The 12,486-nt window shown below is 41.6% G+C and overlaps 1 protein-coding gene across 1 annotated transcript; it reads left to right on the forward strand.

The window, feature by feature from the left end:
• The first annotated feature begins 4,200 nt into the window (after positions 1-4,200).
• HSPB3 (heat shock protein family B (small) member 3) lies at positions 4,201-5,341 on the forward strand. The gene has a single exon (XM_074953942.1). The coding sequence runs from the start codon at positions 4,300-4,302 to the stop codon at positions 4,744-4,746; it is 447 nt and encodes a 148-aa protein (XP_074810043.1). The 5' UTR covers positions 4,201-4,299; the 3' UTR covers positions 4,747-5,341.
• Positions 5,342-12,486: the final 7,145 nt, after the last annotated feature.

Raw genomic sequence — 12,486 nt, forward strand, 5'->3', positions numbered from 1 at the left:
ATGTCTCTGCAGTCCATTAACTTTCAGAGATCACATGCAGGCTTGCTTGCTGTTTTCATTATGAGTAAAGAGAAAGAGACAAGGCAAAGAGAACTCCACAGAACAAAAGCCAAAAAAAGAGTATCATTTAGTTCGTAATCCCCAGCATTACTGCTATTCAAGGAAACAAACACTTTAGTCATCAGTTTCCACAGTCTATAATGCTTTTTCTTACTAAACTCCACTACAGAGATTTTCCTGAGCAGACAGCAAAAACAGATATGGACACTTTTCTTAATGACTTAAAGATCTGGACTCTTTTCTTTCACATCAACTGCATATTTCCCCTTGGGCTCATTAAGAAAACTATTAATACTTTCCAGGGCTTATCCTCCCTTAGGCCACTGAGCAGCAGGGAGATTGGAAAGGTTATCAGCCGCAATCCATACTCAGATTCACTTGTGATCTCTAGGCCACAGACCCAAGCCAGCAAACCCCAGAGGAGAATGGATGCTGTGGAATAGCTACAATGGTGCAAATGATGCAGTCACCCCAGGGCCCAAAAGGTGATGGGCACCCAACCAGAGTGAAGAGCACTCAGATCTAGCCACACACGCATATCCTCGCTCATGCCACCACTAGCCCAGCAGAAGTTGAGCCATGCCACCACACCACAGCGGAGAGGGGCCACTGGGGGAAAGCAGTGTCCAGAGGTGGCTGGGATGGGGCACCCCAGGTGTGAGCAGCAGGGAAGGATGAACAGAGAAGGTGTGGGGGAAATTGCAGCACCTGCACACAAGGGGGACCAGATATGGGAAACACATCCTCCCCTCACCCCCCACTAAGAGACAGAGAGCAAGGTAAAATCATCAGCCTCTTTGCATAGTGTGGGGGAGTGGAGGGGAACTGGGGAGTGTTGCGATGGAGGAATGGGGGGGCTACATAGCAGTTGAGGGTGGGGGCAGGTGGTTAGAGCAGAACCAGGTAGAAACTGGGGGGTTGGGTCAGAGCTGTTGAGGATGGGGGAAGAGGGTTAGAGCAGAGCTGTAGGGGACCAAGGGCAAGGGATTAGGGAAGTGAGGGGTAGAAGGGGAGCTAAACGGGCCTGCATGGGGTGATTGGATCAGAGCTGGGGGAGCTGAGGGCTGAATTGAAGGAGGCTGGAGTGAGGTTGAAGGAGTGCTGGGGAGATCCTGGATCAGAACTGGAAGGAATGAGCGGGATACAGAGAGAGCTGACGATCTGTAGGGGGACCATGGGGTTGGGGGAGGGAAGCTAGGGAGGTGCTGGGACACTGGATGGGGCTGATTTGGAACTGGAGAGGAGCAAGTCTTAGAATCTGGAATGGGGCCCCTAACCTATTCTTGCACATGGGCCCTCTGGGGCCTTGCTACACTGCTGTGGGGATCAAGGGGCTAACACTGGTCCTGACAGTTGAAAGTCTCTTTAACACATCTGAAGTGTTGCACTCTGCCAAGAACCTACCTCTTGGAGGTCAAAGTGTAGGGGAAAAGTGAGAACTGCCAAAACCCAACCAGAATTGGACCTTGCAAAGGAAATTAAAACCAAAAGTAAAAGGTTCTATAGCCATATAAATAAAAGGAAAACAATGAAAGAAGAAGTGAGACCACTAAACACTGAGGAGGGAGTGGAGATTAAAGATAATCTAGGAATTGCCCACACCTAAACAAATACTTTGCCTCCATTTTTAATAGGGTTAATGAGGAGCTTAGCGATAGTGGCAGGGTGGCTAATGGAAATGAGGGTATGGAAGTAGAAATTACCACATCTGAGGTGGAAGTCAAACTCAAACAGTTTAATGGGACCAAATCAGAGGGCCTGGATAATCTCCACCCAAGAATATTACAGGAACTAGCACATGAAATTGCAAGACCAATAGCAAGGATTTTTAATGATTCTGTAAACTCAGGGGTTGTACCCTGTGCCTGGAGAATTGCTAATATAGCATCTATTTTTAAGAAAGGAAAAAAGTGATCCAGGAAACTACGGGCCTGTTAGTTTGACCTCAATTGTATGCAAGATCTTGGAACAAATTTTGAAAGAGAAAGTCATTAAGGACATAGAGGTAAATGCTAATTGAGATAAAATACAACACGATTTTACAAAAGGTAGATCATGCCAGACCTACCTGATCTGCTTCTTTGAGAAGATAACTGATCTTTTAGACAAAGGAAATGAAGTAGATCTAATCTATCTGGATTTCAGTAAGGAATTTGACAGAGTTCCACATTGGAAATTATTAGTTAAATTCGAGACAATGGGGATTGATATGAGAATTGAAAGGTGGATAAGGAACTTGTTAGTGGGGACACTATAATGGGTCATACTGAAAGGTGAACGGTCAGACTGGAGGAAGGTTACTAGTGGAGTTCGCGGTGGCAAGCGCTGGGAGCTAGGGGGAGAAGCGTGCTCAGGAGAGGAGGCGGAGGTGAGCTGGGGCAGGGAGCTGCCAGTGGGTGCTCATAGGCGCCCACTCCGTGGGTGTTCTGGGGCTGGAGCATCTACGGGGAAAAACCACAGCCGCGAAAGCAGCAGCATGTTGGAGCTGCCTGGGCTGTGCACTGGCTCCTGTGAGCAGTAGCCTGACATGCTGATACTTTCGCTGCTGTGGTTCCTGGCCCTGTCACTGGCCATGGCCCTGCTGGTCTCACTGGCTGTCGTTACAGCCCTACAGCTCCACGAATAACTGCTTTATAGCCACATCTGAGGATATGAATTGTGTATCCATGCAGGGCTCTACATATTTAAGAAAGATGAAGGAGTTATTTAAGTTAAGCACCAGTGTGGACACAAGAACAAGTGGATATAAATTGAGCATCAATAAGTTTAGGCTTGAAATTAGATGAAGGTTTCTAACCACGAGAGGAGTGAAATTCGGGAAAAGCCTTCCAAGGGGAGCAGTGAGGGCAAAAAAACTTAAGTGGCTTAAAGACTGAGCTTGATAAGTTTATGGAGGGGACAGTGTGATGAGAGACTGCTTACAATGGTGTGTGGCCAATCTGCAACTGCTAGTAGCCAGTATCTCCAACACCTGATGATGGAACACTACATGGCTCTGAGTTACTACAGAGAATTCTTTCCCAGGTGTCTGGCTTGTGGGTCTTGCCCACATGCTCAGGGTCTAACTGATCGCCATACTTGGGGTCAGGAAAGAATTTTCCCCTGGGTCAGATTTGCTGAGACCCTGGGTTTTTTTCACCTTTCTCTGCAGCATGGGGCACAGGTCACTTGCCGGTTTAAACTAGTGTAAATAGCTGATTCTCTGTAGCTTGACCTCTTTAAATCATGATTTGAGGACTTCAGAAACTCAGCCAGAGGCTAGGGGTCTATTACAGGAGTGGGTGGGTGAGGTTCTATGGCCTGCAATGTGCAGGAAGTTCAGACTAGATGATCGTATCGATCCCTTCTGGCCTCAAAGTCTATGAGTTGATAAGAACCAGGTGAGTCATTTTTGCAATTTGCCCAACACTAAAGCAAGTGTTTATTTCTACTGTCATTTTTACTATGAAATTACAGGGCTAATTCAGGCTCTTGAGTCTGAGCTACAGTCTGTAACTGCAGACTCAGACGCCATCACACTGCCAGACTCAAATCAGAGGCCACTCCCACTATGCCACCAAGATCTCTAACTGCTGAGTCAGCATCACAGTTACCTTTCAGTTGGGAAGGGACAGCCAACAGCCCACAAGTAACTTTCTCACGAGCACTCAGAGTTTGGCTCCTGCAAAACCTTTGCCACAACTTTAGAGGCACCTGATAACTTTTTAGTGAAACCAGACCCAAATTTGCTTTTCTCACATCCTCAAACAGCTTGAGTCCTCCTGCCCCAAATAATTTCTATAATTCAGCAAGAAGAAATATAGCTTTTACAGCTACTGTAGTAGTTTCCCTTGAGAAACAGAAAGAACATCACGCTCCTTTCTAGACAAGTAAAAGAACCTTTAAAAAGACCTTGTTTCCTCATAACAACAAACAGGTTATTGTGCGAAGAACAAGAAGTGCAATAAAATTTCATTTTTATTGTTTAGTGTATGCATAAAAACTGCCAAAGCAACTGAAGACACATGCCCTAAAAATAGTGCTCTATTGTCAATGTATAAAAAGATGTGGCATGTCTCATGGACATGAATCATGTTCAATTAAGTGTTAAGCTCTGCCAGTGCTAAAAATGAAAGGCTACATCAACTGATAAACTAGTCTGGGAGTAGGCATGCAACTGGAAAGAGCTCACTACGCCAGTCTGACTCTGCTGCTTTCACTGGCTATCAGAAAGCAGTAACTCATATTTCTGCCTGAGCAATGGAAGGAGTAGTTACAAGACACTGGCTGGAAACTCCTGTACGTTATCAGGAGCAGTTTGCTGTCCAAGATCTGGAAGCATGCAAGTTGGATCACTCTTTATATGCTTTGCCAGGCCCATCCACAGCTGAGGTGAGAAGCAGACATGCAGCAAAAAGTATGGCTACAGCAGAGAAGGACAGCACGGAGGAAGGCAAACCCAGCTTTCAGGTCTTACTGGATGTTGTGCAGTTCTGTCCTGAAGATATCATCATTCAGACTTTTGAAGGCTGGCTCCTGATCAAAGCTCAGCATGGACGTAGGATGGACGAACATGGTTTCATATCCAGAAGCTTTATTAGACAATACAAATTACCTAATGGAGTCAAGAAAAAAGATCTGTCTGCTCTCTTCTGCCATGATGGCATTTTGGTTGTTGAAATTAAGAGCTCAGAGGGAATGGATTAAAGTCTTGTTAATTGTTATTGGTGAGATAATATTATTGCTAATGTAACTCAAACAATTCTTTGCAATGTAGCCATGCATGTGAAGTTGTTGGCTTGTATTTACAATGGAGATAAGAACAAAACTTTGCATATATTTTCGGCATGTTGAGTTTTATTGTTTGATGTGAAATGTAAGACTACTTTCCTTCAGCTGCATATGTGCTGGAGACCCATGCTTTTTATACAAAAGAAAGTTTATGGCAGTCAAAACAAATGAAAAATATTTCATATAATGCTCTCTGATGAGGTACCAAGTGTAAAGCATGTATCAAAATGCCAATAAACAGGGGTTACCTTTGTAATATGTATTCATGAGATGAATAATGAAAGGAGCAGCAGATATTAGTCTGAGTTTTATGGAATTTTAATTTACATAACAAAAAAATGCCATGTTTTTATTAGTTATATCACTATATAATGTTAACTTCAACATTTCTTAGGTGATGTCAAAGCACGCATGAGCAGCATTCATTTGGTCTGCAAAATAATTTATGGGAAAAACTTTTTGAATTCTAATTCATTTCTAAAAATTGCTTGCAAGTGTGCCCTTTAAAAATATGTTGTACTTAAGGGAATACTGAACAGCAGAATAAACATTAAAAATAGTTTTGCAAATGCAATGTTTCAAAATGTGCCATCTTTCTACTAATACTGAGTCAACTTATTTTGATGGAAATTTTTCAAATGCTTTGTTTTTAATCACAGTTCATTTTGTTTAAATATCCTGGCTTTTTGCCAACAATAGAAGCAAAATATTGCTCACTTATAAAAGCTCAAAAGGCCCAAAGTCATTCTTGTGTAGCTGCCCCGACTTAAAGGCATTAATATGCTAGGGATGAATTTAGTCCAAGAAGTTCACACAATCAATGGGACAACAATCATGTAAATGTTTTCTTCTGTGACTTTCTTTAGAACTTAAGGTCCTGATCCTGCAATTGGATCTCTAGGAGCAGATGCTTGTGCCCACAGAGCCTAACTGGCTCTGCACCAGCATAGGGGTTCAAATGCCTGATTGCAAGATGGGGCCACTTACGAAGAACACAGGGCCACTTTCTTCTCTCAATTATACTAGAGCAATCCCACTCATTTCAATGGAGTTCCGCAACTAAGGTTAGCCAGGACTCTGCCTGCTATGTCTAACAATTGGTCTTCAACATTTCAAAAAGATTTGTTACAAATGGTACTGTAAATACGCAAACATTCTAGGGGAACTGCAGCTGCAAGTGAAACAGACTCCTTTTATGTGTACTTAAGATAAGTATGACTGCTGTGCTATGAATAGTAAAGGAATGCAGAGTGGAAAGTGCCAAGCTAAATACAGACTCTTGCTGATAGCCATCTGCTGTTCAGACAAATTAAAAACATTTTTGAACTAAATCAAATACAAATAAAATTCTGAGTATATTCAATCACAAGGGAAACATCAGATTAACAAAAATGTTGCTACCCCAGGCTCAAAAAAGAGAGCTCTCTAGTTTATAGTGAAAACACTAGACTTGTGTGTTTGTGCTCGCATGATGTAGAAATGTTTATATTAGTGATCAATTACATTTGAAGAAATTTGAAAGCCATTGGTTTGGAATAGGCCAATACTCAATTTTTAATTATTATTATTATTATTTTTGCACTCCAAACTCACACCAATTTCAAAGCAAGTTTGCTCTGCATAAGGAATGATGGATTAAGTCCAGAGCCTGCAAATCACTGCATATGCTCACCCTGCTGCACCCAAGCACAGTGGATTGCAGGTTGGGGGCCTACATTTATTTTCTTAACTGATGTACACATTGGTCTCTTTTTGTGTGGCACCATAGCCAGCAAACTAATGTTTTCTAGAAAACTGATTTAAACATAAAATAAAAGTCCCTCAACCCTCTCCTTTACCCCCAAGTTTGCCTTTCTGAATCCATAGGTTTGAGGAAATTAGAATGAGGTTCCAGTCACAAAATTCAGGCCTAGATCCAGATTCCAAACACTTCAAAGTCCAGGTCCTTTCAGATCCAGAGATTTTGTTGAGCCCATAATATAAGTTAGGGCCATCTGCACATTTTAGATGCAGAACTGAGTTTAGATGTGTTTGGATCCATGGTTTTTACACCATCAGATGTATTGCGATGTGGGTTCAGGACCATCTAGAGAGATAACCAGCTTTAGTTCCATTTAAAAAAACCGTAATACTCTTCTATTGCTCATTTTACTTTACAAAGAATCTGTATGATATGATCATTTAAAACTAAAAGTCCAGCCCTATCTATTATTACAGTGAAGGCATTCATGTACCTAGAGATAACATAGGAGATTTACAAACTATGGATTTGGCAATTTTAAAAGTGATTCAAACATAAAAACCATGGCTGGTTTTATAAAAAATCAAGCTCTGACTAAACAAATGGAAATTTGGCAAATAATTAGTCCATAAATCCTGACAGCTTGACCTGCATTTGTATGCACATGAAAAGAGCTGGCCAAGAAGAGTGCAACTGTTGCACCCAGCTCTAGATTTTCCCAAAGCATAAGGGGCTGATTCTGAACTCATTTATGTTGTAAGTCACGAGTAACTCCACTAAAGTCAGTGAGGTTACACTGGTGTGAAACCAGTGTGTTGGGCAAATGGAGTTCACACTGCTGGAAGAGTTATTGTTGTAGGTTTCGCTACTCCCAGAAGTAGTGCTGTAGTGCGTAGGTTTCACATCTGAGCTACTGTGAATAAAACACATGCTCCTGCAGCCACATGTGCCTCTCTGTGGGTCTGCTCCTTCCTGCACCATAATATGACAATCCCCTCTCTGTGTTCTCTGAGACCAGAGCTATGGAGGCTGCACTACAGCATTTGACCTGGAGTCAAGGGAGTTGATCGCTACATTTTAACATGTTCACTCCTTAACTTGTCCATTCCATGTCAAGCGTTTCCAACTCTTATAATTTTGTCACAATTCTCATACTATCTGGTGGGGTTTTTAGCCCACCAATTCCTGGAGCTTTAATTTTAAAGATTCTTGGGTTTCATTTAAAAAAAAGTTTCTAATCCTTTCTGTTGTCTAGAAAATCTTGAAAATGTGAACTGTAAAGGCTCAAACACCAAAAAGCAAATAAAAATCCAGAATAAGAGTATCCACACTTGCAGTTATTCTGGAATAGCCATTCCAGAGTAACTCATGTGTAGACAAGTACTTATATAAACAATCATACAACATAAAATTTGACAGAGAATTTGGCCATGAGAAACGTGAAAAGACCCATCCTTAAGACAGCTAGGGTCTGATTCTCCACCTGCTTACAACAGTGTAAATCAGAAGTGAACTCACTGAAGTCTGTGGAATTATACTAGCATAAAAGTGATAGCAGTTGGGGAATTAGGCCCTTAAAGTGCATTCACATGCTACACTGATGGGTGATATGACTTAGTTGGGGATTGGTCCTGCTTTGAGCAGCGGGTTGGACTAGATGACCTCCTGAGGTCCCTTCCAACCCTGATATTCTACGATTCTATGGTGCAGTATAACAGTCTGATCCTGCACGGCTAGAATCAATGAGAACTTTGCTATTGTCTTCAATGGGCACAGGAGAAGAACCAAAGTGTATGTAACGAGTAAATACATACATAGAACTATACTGGAATATGTATCATCCACTCATGAAACAATACACTCATTGCCTATATTGTAGTATTAAGTATAATCCAAGGGGAAATGTCTCATTCATTTTTGCCCTATAGTTTATTAAGCGCTTTTGAATTAATGATTTTTAGTGGACTTTTTCCTCAAAATATTTGGCAAAACAGTTACACATTCTTTCTAAGTGGCTGAACTAACTTATTTTGAATGTTATTTCTAATGTTTGCTTTTCTAACACGATTAGATGTGAATATGACAGACATGAAGGGAGATATTAATATTGCTCAGGGACAGTGATAATTTTATAAATTGCATAGAATTTCATAACAGCCTTAGCTCAAGGCAGATTTATGACACACTTATATGATTAAATAAAGAACTCTGACACTGGCTGTCTACAAAAGCCTGGCCAAGAATAAGCAATATATGCTGCTGTATGAACTGCAGAGCAGCTGTTATTGAGCCTTGTCAGTTCCCAGTGGTGAAAGGATTAAGTATGTAATCGATCAAGCAGTGTCCAAGTGATTCCAAGCACTTTAAAAATGCCTTTTAGAAGTCTCAAGTTCGGATTAATGACCAAGAGCCAGGGCACAAAAATAAAGAGCATGGTTCTGCAAGGTCCTAAGCATCCTCAACCTCCATGGACTTATTTAGTTGTATAGTATCTGCTGTATTCAGGGTATCACAGTCTCTTTATGCAATCGGATACTCACAGTGCAATGAACACAGGCAAATATGACAGTCATTATTCACTCAAGAATAGTTCAGACACAGCCTTGGATATTTGAAAAGAGTGCACTGTGCTCCTCAAATTTCCTGTAAAATAGGCGAAATATTGCAGACCTTACTCCATTCATAATCAGAAAAAATTCCCATTGATGTGATTTTTTCGCCTGAAAAAGGACTGCAAGATTTGGTCTTTAGTGAAAGAAAGAATGTTGATGAGCATACTTGCACACCAGGGTTATTTCCTCCTCCCTTTTAAAAGGGCCATGCAATGCACCTGGGCAGCCGCTTGTGGAGACAGATGGGCCCACCATTTAACATCTCACCGGAAGGACAGCACATCTCAACGCAGCTACTGCAGTGGCACTTCAGTGCTAGCAGTAGGGATGAGTATCAGTCCCATATTGGGTCTTCTTTAAGGACACTGACAACTGAAAAATCACATTTCCATCTGAAAATTTTGTAGGTACCATTACTGCAAGAAAACCCTAAAAATGACTGAAACTGAGAGAAATTGCAGAATAATTCATTTGTTTACTGTGCAGTTGGCAGCACGTTGTAACTAGTCAAGTTCACTGTTCCATTGTTCCTGCCTGCGCTTCCCTAGGCTCTGCAAACCCATCTCATTTGTACTGTTTATTTCCTCTCCCTAAGGAGGAGACTGAAGAGGCAGCAGGCAGGAGTGTGCGGAGAGAGAAAAAGGGGGGAGGAGGGCTGGGCCTGAGCATGTTTGATGGTTGTGCTGTCATGTTCACCTAAATGAACCTTCTAACAAAAACAGGGGAGGAGGAAAACTCTTACAAACAATTGTAGGAAAAGATTTTTAAGATGTCACGGCACAATATTTAAAGACTGCTTTTTGAGAAATGTTGGATTCATTTAATTAATCAATTCTTTAAAGTTCAAGTGAACAGTGTCCCTGTAGAACAATTTTAACTAAAACTTTTGGGCTGAAAGTATAAGTTATGTTACATGTTGTTTTAAATCTTCAATACACTACAATTTAAAAATAAATCACTTACCCACTTTCTTTGGCTTACTTTCCACTCAGATTTTCCCTTCAGTTTCCCCTCTATTACATTATTAATCTTATAGTTTTATCAGTTATCACAATTTTGGGACCACTAAAGTAAACAGAACTCCAGTGTTTTAACTATTGTATTGTCTTCACCTGATCTGAGCAGGGATAGATAATGTGATAGTCAAAATTTCCAGTGTTGCTACCACGGTGGAACTGCACTAGTGGTAGTACAGTGGTTGGAAGTATGAAGAATTAAGTATGTGCAGACACAGCTTTTGTATACTGAGGTTGGCTTTAAATTTACATAAGTCTAACCTATATGTAATAATGCTACCACTGTGGCTACGCTGACAAATTCAGGAGAGTCAATGATTCATGAGACTGGAGTATGGCTTGACAAATAAAAAGTACTTTATTTATTCTCTTGTTGAAAAAAACATGATCCTATGATCTACAATCCTTGCAGCAAGTGTAGTTTTAATATTATCTCATATCTATTCTGTAAATAAATAAATTAATATTATTAAAGTGCTGATAGTGTGACCAACACGCTACAAGTTACAAATATAACAAAATCCCTGCCTTGATGAATTTATAAGCTAAGGCTCTATCCTGAAATCAGATTCATGCAGGCCAAAATGTCCACCCCTGTGAATACAAATGCATGTCTGAGGGGCTAAGAAACAGACAAAAATACATAGAGATAAATTAATGTAGAAGCTCATTCTATTACATTATATATTTCTGTTACGATCTGGAGCTCCTTCATAGGGTGTTTAGCCTAACATTAAAAAGGTGTGTGATTTTACTTGTTCCCCAGTGCAAGTTAATATTGGAACTGAAATACCAAAACCAACATTAATATTTAGAAGCATAATAATATTTTCCAGGAAGTTGGCTAGAAGATGATAAGCTGCTGGCTTCTGTAACAAAATGGAATATCTAGATGTTTCCATATCATATTTAACACACAAATCGACAAACAGACCTGGGTCTGGGTTTTGACAAAGCTATTCATTTCTCATTAACCTTTACAAAATAAACATACTAACTGCACAACTTAAACAAACACACAAGGCTAAATTTAGGCTGTCTCTTTCACAAATATGCATACTGGAAAAGAAGTAGCCAAATGGGCTGCAACTGTGGCATAAAAAACTCTGCAACCCCTCCACCTCCAGAGCCACAAATGGAGTTCCAAGGCAGGGCCAGTAGTCAAAGGCCACAGGGTATCTAGACCACAGCATTGGCAATAAGAGAATTTACTGTCTGTGAGGAGAATCATAGAATCATAGAATATCAGGGTTGGAAGGGACCTCAGGAGGTCATCTAGTCCAACCCCCTGCCCAGAGCAGGACCAATCCCCAACTAAACCATCCCAGCCAGGGCTTTGTCAAGCCTGACCTTAAAAACTTCTAAGGAAGGGGATTCCACCACCTCCCTAGGTTGCGCATTCCAGTGTTTCACCACCCTCCTAGTGAAAAAGTTTTTCCTAATATCCAACCTAAATCTCCCCCACTGCAACTTGAGACCATTACTCCTTGTCCTGTCATCTGCTATCACTGAGAATAGTCTAGATCCATCTTCTTTGGATCCACCTTTCAGGTAGTTAAAAGCAGCTATCAAATCCCCCCTCATTCTTCTCTTCCGTAGACTAAACAATCCCAGTTCCCTCAGCCTCTCCTCATAATTCATGTGCACCAGACCCCTAATCATTTTTGTTGCCCTTCGCTGGACTCTCTCCAATTTTTCCACATCCTTCTTGTAGTGTGGGGCCCAAAACTGGACACAGTACTCCAGATGAGGCCTCACCAATGTCGAATAGAGGGGAACGATCACGTCCCTCAATCTGCTGGCAATGCCCCTACTTATACACCCCAAAATGCCATTGGCCTTCTTGGCAACAAGGGCACACTGTTGACTCATATCCAGCTTCTCGTCCACTGTCACCCCTAGGTCCTTCTCTGCAGAACTGCTGCCAAGCCATTCGGTCCCTAGTCTGTAGCGGTGCATTGGATTCTTCCATCCTAAGTGCAGGACTCTGCACTTGTCCTTTTTGAACCTCATCAGATTTCGTTTGGCCCAATCCTCCAATTTGTCTAGGTCCCTCTGTATCCTATCCCTATCCTCCAGCGTATCTACCTCTCCTCCCAGTTTAGTGTCATCCGCAAACTTGCTGAGGGTGCAATCCACACCATCCTCCAGATCATTAATGAAGATATTGAACAAAACCGGCCCCAGGACCGACCCTTGGGGCACTCCGCTAGATACCGGCTGCCAACTAGACATGGAGCCATTGATCACTACCCATTGAGCCCGACAATCTAGCCAACTTTCTACC

Source organism: Natator depressus, chromosome 5 (genome assembly GCF_965152275.1).
Source record: "Natator depressus isolate rNatDep1 chromosome 5, rNatDep2.hap1, whole genome shotgun sequence".
Classification (NCBI taxonomy): domain Eukaryota; kingdom Metazoa; phylum Chordata; order Testudines; family Cheloniidae; genus Natator; species Natator depressus.

Excerpts from the sequence above, each read along its gene's own strand:
- HSPB3 (XM_074953942.1), top strand. The coding sequence starts at position 4,300 with ATGGAAGGAGTAGTTACAAGACACTGGCTGGAAACTCCTGTACGTTAT.